This window comes from Pollachius pollachius (genome assembly GCF_949987615.1).
Source record: "Pollachius pollachius genome assembly, chromosome: 6".
Classification (NCBI taxonomy): Eukaryota; Metazoa; Chordata; class Actinopteri; order Gadiformes; family Gadidae; genus Pollachius; species Pollachius pollachius.
Window position 1 is genome coordinate 14,489,615 of NC_136939.1, and position 18,105 is coordinate 14,507,719.

The 18,105-nt window shown below is 42.1% G+C and overlaps 2 protein-coding genes across 2 annotated transcripts in view; one reads left to right on the forward strand and one right to left on the reverse strand.

Annotated features, from left to right (window-relative positions):
• LOC307077475 (nectin 1a-like) overlaps window positions 1–9,536 on the reverse strand; it is a gene marked incomplete at its 3' end in the record, with an annotated part of 15,757 nt that extends 6,221 nt beyond the window's left edge. The window contains exons 1-2 of the mRNA XM_079738903.1: window positions 9,447–9,536; window positions 1,428–1,540 (exon numbers count right to left, since the gene is read on the reverse strand). Of these exons, the coding sequence (XP_079595029.1) occupies window positions 1,428–1,540; window positions 9,447–9,498 (165 nt within the window). The 5' untranslated portion in view covers window positions 9,499–9,536. The remainder of the gene's footprint in view (window positions 1–1,427; window positions 1,541–9,446) is intronic.
• Window positions 9,537–13,515: 3,979 nt separating this feature from the next.
• On the forward strand, window positions 13,516–17,621 carry bud13 (BUD13 homolog). Its single transcript, XM_079738798.1, has 10 exons — window positions 13,516–13,659; window positions 13,802–13,892; window positions 14,043–14,127; window positions 14,251–14,511; window positions 15,064–15,437; window positions 15,539–15,641; window positions 15,810–15,948; window positions 16,271–16,452; window positions 16,717–16,798; window positions 17,118–17,621. Exons 1-10 carry the CDS (start codon window positions 13,520–13,522, stop codon window positions 17,209–17,211), a joined length of 1,551 nt encoding a protein of 516 aa, XP_079594924.1. The 5' UTR covers window positions 13,516–13,519; the 3' UTR covers window positions 17,212–17,621.
• The last annotated feature ends 484 nt before the right edge of the window (window positions 17,622–18,105 follow it).

Sequence of the window (18,105 nt, forward strand, 5' to 3'; positions counted from 1 at the left end):
AAGGGATGGTTGTAGTGTCAGATTTTTTTTTTTATTAAACCTTTACTATGTAACTTATACTGCAGCTATTTACTATATTAAAAAATGTAGAAAAAAAATCTTGAAAACCTAGAAAGATGATCAATTATAAAATGCGCCCATCCACAACAAATTCCATCCAGGATGTTTTTTGACTAATCATTTCATTCTTTCAACTCCCCCACGAGACTCTACTTCTTTCCCATTCGTTTTTTAACAAGGCGCCACTGCGTGTAAGACAAATGTTTGATTACCTAAAATAGACAGTGACAGATTAAAAAATAAGCAATGCATGGACCCCTCGCTTGGTCGGGGCCCCTGCCTGCCCCAAAACCCCCATTTAAAATGTGCACACCGTGGGAAAATCTTAGACAACAATAACTCGGCATAAAATGATGTACAAATAACAAAACCCAAGCCACTAGAGGCTGCTAACAGGAATCTAACTATAATGATCTTAATGCAGGCAGTAACAATTAACTCAAAGTAGGCCTACACCCAAGAACAAAGCGTTGTTGCAAAATGTAAATATATGATAAGATGAAAATACAAAACAAAACAATAAAATTAAAAACATACATTTAAAAATACAAATAGAGAATAAATGTTTATATATCCTATTTTTTACAAGACATAAAATACAAGTCAAGAGTGTTCGGCTCACAAACTGTGATTGGCTGGATAAAGGCGTCTGCTAAATGACTAAATAAGGAATGTCCGATTCCCAGTGTAGTTGCTAGTTCTGACCTCTAGATGTCTCCCAAGAAGCCCTGAGAATGATAACGCTATCTGTTTCACCCTTGTTCATGAGTTAATTACTTTGGTAATTAACTAATAATTAACTCATTTCCTAATTGTTTCACAGTGCACTTAAAGGGCCCTAATCATACTATGAGTGAGATTAGCCATGACAAGCCCTTTGAAAATCTGCCTTTTCCTGTGGCTTAGTGACATTCCAAGTGGGAGTGTCCACCAAGATGTATGATGGATAGATAAGAAAGCAGGGTCAATATTCAAATGGCTTAATGGCTATTCACACTCACACGTGGTGGCCCTTTGACTTGTTTGTGCTCCTCCAATGCTTACATCTCATCTGTGCCTTCGCATTGAGCCCTTGAGCCCAGTCATAATGTGTGTATTGTGTATACATTTTATAATATAAATTATAAAATGTATATATAGATAAATATAAGTTTTTCTATATATATACACAAATCTAAACCTCTTGTCCTTCATCCCGAAGGTCAAGAGGGGGTCTTTGAAACAGTCTCCATCTCTATCGTTTTATTTTATTCATGACTGTCATCGGTTCATATCTATGCAACCTTCTATGTGTTTAGTGTACGATGAACATCATACGAGTTTGGTGAACGTGGGTCGCCAGAGTCCTAGTTGTGGCTCACGGTTACCTGGGAGATTTTGACGGGGGGGACGCTGTTCAGGAACCGGCAGCGCAGGTCCACCTTGGAGCCCACGTAGCCGGACCTATCCACGTCCATATCCACAGACTGGCCATGCGTTCCTATGACAACCACACAACAACACACCGCCGTTAGCAACACGTCCTTTGGTGGACGCCTCAATCCAAGGGTCTTCCTGCGATACGTTCATTGACTATTTACCCCTGTGGGAATTGAACCCCTGACCCTATCGCTGTGTCACTGCCCTGTTCTACAAGTTGAATGGACAGGAGCTCACTTTTTGAATGACGGCAGAGCATTAATGGAGCCGGTCGAGTCTGCCTACAGGTAGATCACAGCACTGGAGGGCGACAGTGGCTCCTGCTGAAAGGTTCTGGATTCGATCACCCTAGCCACAAGAACACCCTTCACCATAACATATTCATATTACTGTACGGCACTGTATGTGTGCACACACACAATCACACACAAACACACCCATGCATATATAGTGTTGATGCAATGGTACTGGTTTGGTAGGACTGTTGTATTAGGACTGGTCAGGCCGCGATACTGGTTCTGTTGTGTTACTGGTTTACTAGGGATACTGGTTTCTGGCAGTGGTGCTGGTTTTATAAATACTGCTGGCTTTAGTCGTAAAACAGTTGCTACTGGTCCTACGGTTGATCCTGTTTTTTACAGTGTTACTGCTACACCAGTGCTACTGGTTTTGCAGTGGACTATTGTTACTGGCACACCAGTGCTACTGGTCCTGTAGAGGTCCTGGTTTATCAGTGATCCTGGCACACCAGTGCTACTGGTCCCTTGGCGGTGCTGGTTGAGGAGTTATGGGGAAGGAGGCCAGGGATCACAGCACGGTATAAATAGCAGCGTCTGTTCCCACTGACTTACTGATCTGCTCTCCAGAGGCTGGTAAGGAGCTGCACGCCACGGCGGGACGCCGCTCACGTGCGCCTGCCCGCGCCCACAGAGCATCCAAAGGGGGGGCCTAATCTCTGTGTGCGTGTGTGTGTGTGAAAGTGAGTGCACATGAATGAAAGAGAGAGTCTGTGTGTGTGTGTGTGTGTGTGTGTGTGATACAGGCAGAGGGTTCATTAACACCCGCTGAGGCTCGTGCTCTCTCATTGGTGAGCGCGTCTAAGCAGGCTTTATGACCCCGTTGGCCTTCCATAGTGTGAAAGCGTGTGTGTGTGTGCGTGTGTGTGTGTGTGTGTGTGTGAAATACTGTCTGCATGTGCATGCTGTTATTGTTATTAGGGGACGTAGGTAGTTGCTCAGTGATGCCTAGCCCCTTCCTCAGTAGTCTGTAGATATCGGGAATCAAACCGAGTACTATTCAACTGACTAACGTGACATGGCAAATACAAAACTGAGCCACTACCAACTATCCTGCCCACACACCTAACCGATTCATTTGTATGGAAACTATTAAAGACTAGACACAATAAACCAACATACCGTGATTCAAAGATTGTTCATATTTTATTAATATAGGTTTACATTTAGACTGTTTTAATGTTGTATTTGTAGAGTGAGATTGAGATTTTCGGAATAATTCACTTAACCTGTGGCTGTGGCTTTTTTTTAATCACATCAAATGACATTGCGTTTCATATACCGGATCAGAAACATTTAATTTCCAGAAATGGCCAACTGGATGGTTACGTAGGCAACCCACTGACGTCTGCAGTGCAGGGGTCTGGTTGGTAGTAGGACGACAGGATGTTAGTCCATCTAAAGGTTTTAACACACGGCATTGTATTTAAAGTGCAGGGGTCTCTTCTGTCCTGGGAGGTCAGCCTCTTATCAGCTTCCTGCCTGGGTCCTTTCTCAATTGGGAGCTGGAAGATGACTTTAGAAATTCTGAATGAATGGTCTGTTGTTTATTGTCTTCTCTTCCTCCGATTCTGTGGGCCTGTCTTCCTGCCAGCTGTGTGCATATCTACCATCAAACTAGGAGGTGTTACTAACTGCAGGTGTGGACCTTACTATAATACTTTACTTAGGTTTTAAACTTAGTTAATGCTATATCAATGTTATTTCTTAAGGCTAAGCATTTCTATCTTATGACTTCATGTTCACATTTCAAAGCTTACATAGAAAATATTTAGTTTTGAGTTTTTGTTTTTAGTTTATTTGACCAAAAAGCTATTCCATACAAGCAATCCATACAAGCAACGTACAAGATTAAAGCAAATTAGTTTGAACTGTTTCCCATTGGGATATAAGAGAATTGACTTTGGTGTTTTAAGGAGTGTAGATAAAGAAGAGCAGATTCATGATAAGCATAAAAGTGCTTCCATAATTGTTTACACAGCTACCTTGCACATTGAAATATCAATCTAAAGCCTATGTAATATTTAATATCATAAACTGCTATGGGGAATGGAATGCTTTCAACACAATCATGTTCTTGAACGAACTTTTAGAAATGCAGACATAGGTCACTACATTCTGTATGTGACTTTGGAAGCAGATTTTTTTGTTGGACTTTAAGTTATTATAAGATGACGAAGGAATCATCACTCACATCAGTATCATCACACTGTTGAGCACTCAACAACAGTCCCATGAACGATCATTAATAATCCAGTAAAACTAGCAAACCGTTGCCGCTTATGCTTCAGAGCAGAATACTTTTTTTTTTGCTTAACCCTGTTTGCTATGAATTTTATTTTTTCTTGGCTGATTATAAGACACAGGAAGCAAATGCAATGCATCACGTTTGGATATCATTAATAGTGATGGCTTTGTTGCTTTTATTAACAAATTTTTAGTCCTAAATTATTGAACAAAATACAATTACATTATTTGACGATAACAATGACTGTTAGTTGCAGCCCTAGATTTTAGTATTTCCCCACACGTAAAGTATTCAGAAACATGAGTAGATGTTCAGTGCATGATCAGTGCTGCAGACACACATCCTTCAGCCAGACCAGTTTCATCAGAGGGATAGGATAAGATAATGCGCTGTACACACACAATAATATGCACGGGTTTGTATGTCAGACAAAGCTTATGCAATTCCTTGCATGACTGTTCATTATGTGTGTGTGTGTGTGTGTGTGTGTGTGTGTGTGTGTGTGTGTGTGTGTGTGTGTGTGTGTGTGTGTGTGTGTGTGTGTGCATGTGTACGTGTGTGTGCATGGACGTTGGAGTAGATTATGTATTCAGGGTATTAAAGTCTGTCAGCATGAAATGCGTTTGAATAGTTGATCATCTATAACTACTCCAAAATATCGGAGCAGTTCAAAATATGAAACGGTTTGTATTTTGTGGTTTAATATTTTGTGAATTCTGTCAAGAAAATAGCTTGGAAGCTAAAATCTTTATAACCGTCTACATGACAAGTGTTATTATTTCCTGTAAGAAAGATAGAATAACTTTTATCAGAGACTTTTAAATATATTTTTTATCCTTACATAAACACACTGTCAATCCCCCTCTCTCCCTCTACCTCTCTCTCTCTCAGTATCTCTCTCGCTCCCTCAGTCTCTACCTCTCTCTCTCTCTCTCTCTCTCTCTCTCTGAGACTTGTCTCTGCTGAGCTGATAAGGGGCTTTAGGTGTTGCTGGCTGAGCCAGCTTGCCTTTCCAACTCTCTCTCTCTTCCACACTGACTCACTCAGAGAAACAAAAACCCATGGACACATAAAACCACACCAACTTACACCACCACATGTATGTAAGCATATACATAGTCTATATTTGCCACTAGCAGTAACCCTCCCCCTCTTCCTTCCTTACCCCCCCACCCCCCCCCCCCCCCTCCACACGAACGTACACACACACACACACACACATACACACACACACACACACACACACACACACACACACACACACACCATTCTTTGTCTCCAATAAGGCCATACATGCTTTGTCTTAGTAAGTAGGAAATTACCTTATTTGGTCTCCCCAGATGATGTCATAACACAGGTCAATCATAGTTAAACATCTATATGTTTAAATGCACACTAACAACAATAATTATCTTAGACAGATTAAGGCAACGATTGCAATTATTAAAGATAGGGTAGGCAATTTATTTTAGAAGCATATGTTGTCATATTTTTTTGTAATTTGCTTTACATGCTGACATCACTAGACAAATCAAATGCTCTTACAATAAAAAGATAACAATCAGGTATCACTGGCTGTTGCAGGCCTGTAACTGCCCAATGCACTTCTGGAACGCTGAGGAAATCTTTTTGGGCTGTTATTTAAGACAGAATCAGGGATCTAAAAATGGTTGAGCCAATTGATGGGCAGTAGTATTTAACTTCAACGGTAGCTTTATACCTTAATCGTATTATTCAGCCTTAATCGCAGGTGTGCATGTAAACGTACAAGTTACAACTAGCTAACAGTACAGAGGCCAGATTTCACACAGGCTATCTAACAATAAACAATAGTGCCATTGTTTGCATTGTCTTGTTTGGTATTCTCATGACATACATCCCACAAAAGTGCTTCCTACCCAAAGGTGGTTTTGTGAATAAAATATAAGTTACACAAAATTGTTGAACAAATAGTTTTGAAATTGTCATACTAATGATGAGCATCTAGGTTTGGCTCATATATTCAAAAAGTAAAAACATAGTAATAGCACACTATCATAATGCTACAAACATGTTTTTTAAGGTTGACGCTTTGAAGCTAGCTGAATTGGGTGAACTTTATGTAGATGTTATGACTATCTGAACATGAGGTAGATGTTATGACTATCTGAACTTGTCGCGATGTTATGACTATCTGAACTTGAGGTAGATGTTATGACTATCTGAACTTGAGGTAGATGTTATGACTATCTGAACTTGAGGTAGATGTTATGACTATCTGAACTTGTCGCTATGTTATGACTATCTGAACTTGATGTCGATTTTATGACTATCTGAACTTGAAGTAGATGTTATGACTATCTGAACTTGAGGTAGATGTTATGACTAACTAAACTTGAGGTAGATTTTATGACTATCTGAACTTGATGTAGATGTTATGACTAACTGAACTTGAGGTAGATTTTATGACTATCTGAACTTGAGGTAGATTTTATGACTATCTGAACTTGATGTAGATGTTATCACTTGCTGAACTTGATGTAGATGTTAAGGCGAGCTGAACTGGGTGAACTGAGGTCTGTATTTATAGTGGCCAGACTAGAAGGAGGGCTAGTGGCGCCTAGATGTATACTTCTAATTATGTCTCGACTAGTAGATGGGGGCTGAAATTAAGATTATCTTTTGAATCTACAGTCTCAAAAGATGTGTATGTGTGTTTATGGGTGTGTTTGTGTTATAGCAGCTAGACATCCACAAATTAAAAAAGAGAGAAAGAGGAATTGGAGAGATATAAATATAAAGGGAGAGAGAAAGAGAGAGAGAGAGGGAGAGAGAGGAAGAGGAAGAGGAAGAGGGAGCGGGTGATTGAGAGAGCAGACAACGTAGAGCGAGAAGGGGGACACAGAGGGAAAGATGGAGGCAGGGAGAGGACAGATTAGGGGTTTAATCTTTAGACCATTAAATCTGTGAGTGATCAGGGATTACATGCTGTGATTGTCTCTTTGGCCCTGTGATTCACTATAAGGGAAACCACAAGCACACACACACACACGCACGCACGCACACACACGCACGCACACACACACACACACACACACAAACATACACACACTGCAACATACGCTACAAAGGAAATTACGCATAGAACATGCTATTAACACCAACAAACGTACATATATGCCAACAGACCCCAATTGTTCAGTTTAGTGTGTGTGTGTGTGTGTGTGTGTGTGTGTGTGTGTGTGTGTGTGTGTGTGTTTGTGTGTGTGTGTGTAATCTCTGCTACTGTCGAAGTCTGGTGTGCCTGTGAGTGTGTATGTCCATGCATGTGTGTGTGTTGGTATATGTGCTTGGAGACAGTTCAAGGAGAGATCACGGGATTATCATGCCGTTTGCATTTGTTTTGGGAAGAGAGATATAGAGATGGAAAAGGCGTAGGAAAGACCTCTATCACAGGGTGGGAAACATCAAGAACCACCACAAAACATAAACACATGAGCCGTATCACCAAACATCCGGAAAGATATTGAAAACCATCAAATGGAGCTAGAAAGAGCTAGAAAACGATGTTGATGTGCAGGTGGGTTGTTTTGGATTCCAGGAGGAAGCTAAAGGGAAGAAGAGAAAGAGAGTAAAATCGAGAGGGAAAGAGAGATGGGGAGATGGAGGACTCAAGGGTGAGGCGGGAGATGAGTGAGGAGAAATGAGGAAGACAGAATGAGAGAAAGATTGGGAGGAAGGTAGGAAGAGAGAGGGAGATGAAAAGATAGCAAGGGAGGGAGAGGGAGTTAGGGGACAAAAGTGTGTGTGGGGAAACAGGATTATTAAGGTTGTGTGTGTCCGCTTACTGGCCTGTGTTTCCAGATGCGGCCAGTGGATTATGCCGATGTTCATAGCTGATTTCTTTCTTTTTTTGTTGTTACTATTGGATGTGATTCAGAGCTTGCGACTACCGGGTCCTTCTGAACCAAAAGAGATAAGCCACTTGTGTTAATATTTACTATACATTGACCAATTTAGAAGACTTTGTTTGATCTAAAACAAAAAGGCTGAGAACAACCCAAGCATACAATTGTTTCGAACTAATTGTAATCAAACGTATTGTTTCAAAATTAATAACCCTAACCCTACCTACAGAAATCCAAAGGGACAGACCCCATAACCCTGAGTGAAATTACAACATAATGCTACAAATACACCTTAAATGGCGATCATGAGATGTTTACATAAACGGAGTGACCATCACCAAACCCACAAACTGACCAACCACCCAACCAAACCACCAGCTAACAGACCAACTGACAAACCATACCACCAACTGACTAATCAGACGAAGATGTGAGGGCAGGGCAGAGGGAGCAGCGCTTGGCAGCAGTGACATAGTCACACCACCACGCCTGCTGTAACCCTAATCCACTGCCCAGTCCAACACATGCCACAGGCTTTAACACATACAGTACACACTTCCAGACCCCCTCCCCCCCCCCACACACACACACACAACTGTACATCACACAAACATGCACACACGCGCGAACACACGCACACACACACACCCTCACACACACACACACACACACACACAGCTGTACGCCACACATACATGCACGCACGCGCGCACAGAGACAAACACAACACACAAACAAACATACCCCCCCCCCACACACACACACACACACACATATACAGCTGTACATACACACACACGTGCACGCACAAACACACACACACACACACACACACACACACACACACACACACAAATATACACACATACATTCACTGTGTGGAGATGTAGTTATTGGGGGTTTACTGCAGTGAGTGAAAAAAGCAATCAGAGCAGATGTCACAGCAGTTCAACACGTCCACATGTTGTCTGTTATTATTACATAATTTACAAACACACACACACACACACACACACACACACACACACACACATCATTACCAACACAAAGCTCATAAAGAGCTGCAGGGGTTGATTCGGGACAACGTGCGACCACCACCACTGCACCTGTCCCACTAACCAGCCTCCAGCCCATTCATTCAAGTGAAATCCCTAACTGTACAACTGGTGTCCAACTGGTATTCGTATACCAGCTGCATTTCATGGAAGAAAATGTTGTTTGTTTAAATCCGCTACATAGTGCCCTTAAACAAGTGGCATTAAACAAAACGTAGGCTATCCAATGAGCAAAGGGGTGCATGAGTGAAAATTAAAACCCATTGGAGAAAGAAAACATATCATTCATCGCTATGAATTCAACAAAACCAGTGAAAAAACAGCTCTCAAAAAAGCCTATTAAACCTATGTAGTACCTATATTGGCCCTGCTATAACTATTTAATATTCGACCATTATAAGAGCATTCAACTCAATCACTAGCCCTATCACACAAAGGCACACCCCCAAGTCACATATAACCAAATATTAAGCCACTTTACCTGGAAAAGCGCAAAGTGTTATCAGGAGTATCCCAAATCCAGCGTTTTCCATGCCAAAATTGCAGATGCCAGTTCTACTGGTGACGCTAAATTCCCAAAGTTGACTCGGGTGATGCCAGCTTGAAGTCTCCCTTGTTCAGATGCGGTGACTGGGACAGAGGCTCGTCCAGTGTGTCCAGTAATAATAATAATAATAATAATAATAATAATAATAATAATAATAATAATAATCAAGAAACTGTCAGACTCACTAGGCCTACCTGTGGGCTACCTGGTTAAATGGAGCAAAAGCAGAGCGTTTAAACACTGACTATTATATTTCCAAACTCTCATATTCCTACTAGTCCTACTGCCGTAGCCGAAACGGAATACTTCTCACTACCGTTTGACTTGTTACCGAAATGAACTCTGAGCATGGTGGCGGCTTGGCGGGGATAAAGGGGATTAACGCGTGGGCCAGATTATTTCCGAGATAGCCTGTCTGGTGCCTTGTGCCTAGTGCCTACCCCCCAGTCCCAACGGGCCGACCCAGGGACGATCGGGCTGGGAGTGGCCCGGATACCGACGACTGATTTTCACTATTTAGGCGGGGCGAGGAGATTAGCGGCAATTAGGCTACTCTCTTTGAAAGTTTTGCCGGTTTCTTTAAATAAAACAAATTTAGTCCTAATCCCATTTTGTTTTACATTCACTTTCTTTAGATAGGCCATACTTTATGTGGCAATTATGACGATTGGTTGTTCTATTTGCTCAAATTAATCAGCGTTTCTCTCTTCAAATAATGTACTTTACAACTTCGACAATTGTATGGCACCTGCGATACGTAAAATGTGTGTAAGGCCCTCTGCATTATTCATATATGAAACAGCCTAAGCTCCTTCAATTTCATCACTTCATTTTGATCTGATTTAAAAAATAAAGCGAGCTGCGATGCAACTATGAAAAGGCAAATAGAGTCCAGTGGAAAAAAACACATGAACATGAAAAAGACAAAAAGAAAGAATCACGGGAAGGTTGCAACGTCCTGCTGTTAAAACTGATGACGAAGTCTTCATATTTCTCTAAACAGATCGGTCACCTCACCGCCCAATCCGTCAGAGACTGCAGAGGAGAAGGACCAATCATCGCTCTGTAGACCACCCTAAGTCCCGCCCTCCTCTCTCCTCCTCCGTCCCTAGGTATCTCAACCACCTTGAGAAAGGAGAAGTGCAAAGCTAAACGGTCTATGATGCTATGCCAGGCCAGGTGATTCGGCAGCTCTGACGCACAAAAACACCAGAATCTATAGGCTAAATACCCCAGCCCGAAAGGTTTCTCCGTCTACAAAATAGGTAGGGTTTTAAGACATCATGTTTTTTTTATTTTAAGAGGCATGTCATAGTACTGTTAAGGAATGTGCTAGAGTGTAGCACATCCCTATTCTAGCAGCTAGACGACACAGAGTTCCCCATAACATACATGTAAGTCAGGGTGAGGACATGATTATCTCTTTGATATGAAAACAGGAAGAACCATTTCACAAAGATGATAGTTCAGATTGTACATGCGTGGTATAGTACAGTGGTTTTCAAACTGTGAGGCAAGCCTCCACTGGGGGGCGCCAGAGTTCTTCAGGGGGGGCGCGACGTGAGAAAAAAAATAAACCAGAAAAAGTAATAGAAAAAACAGATACAGCGCGTCTTTACAGCGAAGACGCGCTGTGTTCGAAATCGTTCCCTATTCACTCACTCACTATTCCCTATATAGTGTTTATGATATAGTGCACTATATAGGGAACGAACAAACGAGAATTCGGACACTACGCTGAACATTTCTAAACGTCTTTTGCGTCAGTAAATGCGCCGTGTATTTGTGTGACGGCGACAGATGCGCCCACATCATGTAAACAAACCGGGTGGGGGGGCTCATCTGAAATGTGTTTTCTGAGGGGGGGCTCACTCTCTCATACTTTTAAACCCCTGGTATAGTAGATGTACTGGAAATGAATGAAAGACACTAAATGGCTATTAGAACGCCATTAACTCAATAAGTTAATGGGAGATAATGCTTATTATAAATAATAAATCAATTATGGATAATTTCTTACAAATCTGGATGCGGTGATGCTTAATACATGTAGGAAAAAGATGCAAATAAATCAGATTATAATTTATAGACGTACAGAATCATCACCAGCAGCTTTTATGTAAGCATAACCTTTTTTTCATCTGTAAACATGTATTTAAACTGCTATTAAGAGAAGTTATATGCAGCTATTTTAATTAAAAAAAACGTTATTGTTCAAATAAATAATAAATAAAATATCTGTAACCTTCACTTCGACTTGACTCCTATACCACCTCTCTCTCTCTCTCTCTCTCTCTCTCTCTCTCTCTCTCTCTCTCTCTCTCTCCATCAGCCCCAACATGGTCCAATGCATCTTGGTCTTTGGTGTCCTTGGAGGTAAGCTTCACAGGAGCTAATCATAATTATCTTAGTTTTTTGTCATTTTCAGCCTCACTTTGTCTCTTTAAATAGAAGCGTTTGCTTGACTAAAGGTACTATGTGTTAAAGACAACTACGAATATAAAATACAATGGAAATACTTCAAATATATACATACAATATGACATATATAAAACTATTTTATATACATTATATGAATTATATTTTTTGTAGACTACCGATATATAATATACAATATACAAACATAACACGTTCCCTCCTGGTGCTGCAGTCCTGCTGGTCCCAAGTCTGCGGTGTGACCTGATCTCTGTGTGTCTGGAGGATGATGAGGACCTAAGGGTGGACTGCCACATCAAGCCCCGGTCCAGCCAGATCAACAGCTATGAGTTCTCCTGGTCGTCTGGCACTAAGGAGACCCTGATCAACACCAACGTGTCGGGCTCGACCACGGAGCCTCGCTTCAGGGAGACCAGTTACGTGAAGGAGCTGCAGCCCTATGGATATCGGCTCACTCTGAAAGGCTACACCGACTTCCTACCCAACAACACCACTTACATGTGCAAGATATCCCGGGTGTTGGCGACCATCTCTGCGGAAAAGGGTACGGGACAAACATGAGGGAGGGAGAGTATGTTAGGAATGTACATACATATACACACAGACACATACATGTAGATTAATACATACATGTATGTAGGTATCTTTGTGTGTGTGTGTGTGTGTGTGTATTAATGTTCTGTATGTGGCATAAACACAAACACAAATGTAGATACATATATACAGTAAATACAGGACATTATTACATAGATTAACAGCCACACATGCAAAGTCGCACACACACATACACACAAACACACACCCCCACATATACATACATAAAAACTATATCTATACACACATACATACACGTACATTCAAGTAAAAAGCACAATGTTGGACATATGTTTGATTATTTAAACAGAGACCTGTTGTTTTGTACCTTTGTAGATCAGCTGCTTCCATGTTCAGCACTCAGCCTCTTCCTGCAGAGATCCCGGGTGTGGGGCTCTGGCCTGGTGATGGTGGTCTCCAGTCATGCTCTCGGATGGGGGCTCTCTCCACACTAACACACACGTCTCAAGCACACTCCTTAGTTCCAGTTCATCTAATGCTTCCAGTGGATGAACCATAGGCTACCATTTTAAACATCACAGGTTTCAGAAAATGTTCCCCCATGATCCTCGCAAATGAACAGTAAAACATGATCTCTAATATAAGAAGGAGTTTATATTTGGAATACAAAAGTTTGCTTGGTTAGTTTGACATATAAATTCAACCAACATAATTCAATGTTGTAAAGGGGTGTGTCTGGCTTTATGTTTCTTTACCATCTAAAGTTCACTGTACACCCTGACCATTAGGAAAATAGTCCATATCTGATATGAATAAACCATGATATACTCACACCTTCATTTGTACTCACAGTCTGTTTTTTCAATCTCTTAGACTCTGATCCCATCACTATAGAATTTTCACTTCATTTGACCATTGTTTTTTAATATTCCCGATTTCATTGAGTGCCAAAATGACCATTCCTGAATTTGACCTTTAACGCTTTCCGTAGTGTTCGACAACAGTCACACGCAGCAATGGCGGCTTTCACTGCCAGTACGAAAGGAAATGAGCTATCAAAAGCTGAGTATCTTAAACGATATTTATCTGCAGGAGACGACGATAAAAAGGCCAAAGGCAAGGTTAAAAAGAAACGGATTAAAGTACCTGAAAGGGGGTAGGTACGCCGGAATTCTGCCTGCCGTTAAACCAGCGTGCCGTTTTAGCCCAGATTAGCCTATACACTTCTCACGTAGGATCGTTGTTTTGTTATTCTGTAGTGCTATCTCAAATCAACAACATTCTTTCTGTATTCATAGGTTAAAGATAGTGGACGATGATATCGACTGGAAGCAAATGGTTGATAAAGCAGCAGAGGATACGGAAGAGGACGAAGAAGAGGCTCCGGTGGTGAGATAGCATACCATTACTATCAATACAGCATATCCATAGACTCATTAGAATACATGTTGGCTTTCGGTTGAATGTAGAAAGCTAAAATACATGTTTTTGTTCAATGGAAGTTTCCTGATCGAACGTAAATCTTGTTTGTCGCCTCAGATTGCCGAGTTGATCGATGAGCGGCCTGAGGACGTCAAGCGACTCGAAGCCTTTAGGACCAGCGACAAGTGGAGGACGCTGGGGGGTAATGGAGTTTGAACTGTCATGAAACCCAACCAAATAAGTTGACATCCATAAATCAGTATGAATGGATATGAAGCAGCTCTCGGTAAACATGTCGTCTTAAATAACATTTTCCTTTTGTTAGATGATGAAAATAAGTCCGCAGAGGACGGTGAGGAGGACGGCGATGAAGTGTATGAGGGGGTCGCTTCCCCACGGCTTGCTCGCCGCGACTCGCCAGATCCTATGGCAAGGAAAAAGGTCCGACATGACTCACCAGAAGCCGGGCCTCTGAGGAAGATGTGCCCAGAGTCCCCGGACACAACGTCTTCGAGGATAACTCGCCATGACTCTCCAGACTTGTCGCCTAGGAGACCAGGCAAACAGCAGAAGGGAAACAGCGGAGGTGAGACCTCAATGTTGCAATGCTCAACCCCAGCTGTCATTTAATTTATACAGTATAAACAACTGACCCCAAGGTGCGTTCTACGTGCAAAGGGAGCAGTTCTTCTTTTCTTTATCTTTATACCTTGTGTCCACTGAACAGTGCATCGTGAGGGCTTCACTAGTTTTGGTTGCCCTGATTGGCTGAAGGAGTCTGTCTCCGTCTGAGATCATTGTGGGAGGCTAGAGGTCCAGACTGATCCGTGTCGCGAAAAGAATGTGAGCGCACATGATCAGGATGATCTCCAGACTAAAGTTTTTCTTGGCAGTATCCAATATACCTTGACAAAGTAGATGAGGATGCAGCAGTAGCTGTTCTAGTTCCAAGTTCATACGTTGAATATGATTTGAGAAAAGTCTGAGGTCATATTTACAATTGTTCTACACATTGTATATGTTAACTGTAAAAAGGTTTATCTAAATATTTTCTTATTCCAACTGGCTCTTTTAAATTAGGACTTTTCTTGTTGTGCTTTAAGTGTTTCATTTATGTGCTATAATTCTTCTTCATCAGAGTCTTCTCCAGGAAGGAAGAAGCCCAACTCTTCATCAAGTCAAAAACGTTCAACAGACTCAACCAAGGCTCGGAACCGGCACGATTCTGACTTGGACCAATCGCCACCCCGCAAGAAAATGCAGAAGGGTGGCAATACCGACACCGACCAATCACCTCCAAGGAAAAAGACCTTAAAGGGCAAGCATTATGACTCTGACCAATCACCTCCAAGGAGGAAGTCCCGACCAGGTTCTGATTCTGACCAATCACCACCAAGGAAAGCCCAGAACGGCCAGGGCTCTGACTCCGACCAGTCTCCTCCCAGGAGGGCCAGGCAGGGCAGGGGGTCAGATGACGACCTGTCCCCCCCACGAAGGAAGGACCCAACCAAGGTGAGATTGTCTTTAAGCGTCCATCAATGACATTTAAGGGCGTGGTTGAAAGGATACCTGTTAAAATCAGGGTGTATTTGACTGCTTTCTAAATGGTCCAGGGCATGCTCTCTGGAGGTCAGGCGGGTCTGGTTTCCATTGACATTCTACGGAAGGAGCAGGAAGAAAACAGACGCAGAGAGAAACACAACAAACCCCTAGAAGGTATGGGATTATTTTTATGTTATTCAAGTATCTGGAAAAAAAATACTGTTGACTGCACTTAGTTTCGCTAACTAGTGAGGGAAAAATCAGGAATTATTGAGGGTTATGGCTTGCGAACTGTTTGCCTATTGGCTGAATAAATCCCTGCTGCCTTCCTGCTCCACCTAGAGGACTCGCGAAATGCGCAGACTGTGTTCAGAGACAAAAGCGGCAAGAGGCGGGACCTGGAGACCGAGCGAGAGGAGAAGAGGAGGGTGGATGCGGAGATAGCAGCAAAGGCTGAGAAATATGCCAAGTGGGGCAAAGGGTGAGAAACCTCAAGTTATAGTTCTGTCTGTGTGTGTCGGTGTGTATGTAGAAAAGGGTTTTTCGACAACAACTTTCCAGACAATGGGCCTTACTCAACTAGCGGCTTGGTTTTAAGCCAGCAGTTTTTCACCTACAACCAAGATGACCGCTCACGTTTGAACTGTTTGGTAGTGGGTGAGAGACATAGTGCCCTAGTGCTCTCTTTGTGTGTGGAAGGCAATGAGATACCTAGATACTTGGCGTTGCCTCTCAGTTGAGAGACCAGGGGACACATATGATCTAGTTTACCTGGCTGAATTTGTGCACGCGCTCCCACACAGCTTGGCGCAGGGCCAGATGTACGAGCAGAAAATCGCAGATGCCATGGTCGAGGTCAACAAGCCAATGGCACGGCAACGCGACGACGAAGACCTGGACCGCATGCTCCGTGAGCAGCAGAGGGATGGTGACCCCATGGCTGCCATGCTTCGACGGAAGAAGGAACGCAACGCTAAAGTCAAAGGTCAGATTGTACCTCATTTTTTCTCAGCCAGAAATCATTATCCATGAAACTGCATTTATAGTTCACTTTTTGTGCAAACCTGCCGTATGTAGTGCTTCACAAGTAATGAATTCAAAGAGATTAAAGGAAATGCAATGATCAGATGTAGTTTAAAAAATAATATCTTTATGTAATATGCACAGCACAAACAACGATTTAGTCACCAATAATCACCAAATTATTCTAACATGCTCATAAACAAACCATGTTCTGGATGATTTATAGAGAGGCCGAGGTACAAAGGTCCACCACCACCACCGAACCGCTTCAATCTTCATCCAGGATATCGCTGGGATGGAGTCGACAGGTACGACTGTGTATGGTTCTGGGTTTCATCCCCAATGTACCTTCAGGCCCAATGCACCTGCAGGCATTGAGCAACAGGCCCTCACCCATACCTGCTCCTTAATGGCATGTGTCTGAATACTCCTTCTGAAGTCAATTTCTATAAGTGTCTGCAAAATGACTAAATAGTGATATCCGTTTTTGATCGTGTGTGTATGTACGATTGCGCTCTTCATTCATGTCATTCATGTCGTAAGGTTTTCCATCAATAACCGTGCTAATAATGTTATTATGAATGCTAGCCAAGTCCCATGACTAAACGACGTGGTTCTGTGTGTCAGGTCTAATGGGTTTGAGCAGAAGCGCTACAGCCGGCAGGCGGATAAGAGTGCCCTCCAGGACGAAGCCTACAAGTGGAGCGTGGAGGATATGTAGAGACCGTGGGAGGATGGACTCTAATCTAATGTCCAGCAATGGGCCTTATTCATCCAGCGTCCATCTGGGTTCTAAATGTGAGCCAGGATGGTTGCTTGTGTTTTGAACCAAGATGGCTGCTAGGTGAATAAGTCTGTGGCCAGAAGCATCAAAACGCCGCCTGAACGGGAAGCAGCCGCGCAGACGCATCACGCCAACGGTTGTTTTGAATTTTGTATCTCGGTGGAAGCTGCCAGTGGATATGAACCCAAGTTTCATACACAGACTGAGGAACAAGGTTAACTCCACCACACAACAATAACATCACACTGACTTTGTACCTTTTGGGCAATTCTGATTGAAGTCGGAGCCAATGGTATGGATGTTGATTGTTCTGAAACAATGTTTATTAAATGAGGATTTTTTGTAAACCGTTGGGCTAATGTCATCTAATTATTTCAATGAGGTGTAGTTCCAAAGTTAAATCAGTGCTGAAACTGCTTTTGTAAATATTTGTAATACTTCTGGGGAACATTCCTCCACATTCGGAATCATGCTCGAGGCTTTGGGCTGTTTGTGTTGGTAAAGAGAGAATATTTTTAATAAGAGATGTATGGTGGTTCCAAACAATGCTTATATTAATACTAAATTGTATAACAAGTGTATGTAAACTATTAGTTACGTGAAAGAACATGCTACCCAACATCAATCCATTATTCTACCATTTATAGGATTGACTAATTTAATAAAATGGATTACAATTGGACTCTTATACAATTTAGTTAAATTTGAAATTCCTGGTGTGGAATTGCAATTAAGCCCCTTTTTAAATTCGAAAAATGAATCAAATTCGCAATTTATCCTTGAGTACATGTTTTTACTCAATTTAAATTAAAATAAATACTTCACATTTTT

Bases quoted from the DNA above. Each gene is read 5' to 3' on its own strand.
- bud13 (XM_079738798.1), top strand. From the start codon at position 13,520: ATGGCGGCTTTCACTGCCAGTACGAAAGGAAATGAGCTATCAAAAGCT. The intron at 14,512-15,063 runs GTGAGACCTCAA...CTTCTTCATCAG, and splicing joins GCAGAAGGGAAACAGCGGAG to AGTCTTCTCCAGGAAGGAAG. The intron at 15,642-15,809 runs GTATGGGATTAT...TGCTCCACCTAG, and splicing joins ACACAACAAACCCCTAGAAG to AGGACTCGCGAAATGCGCAG.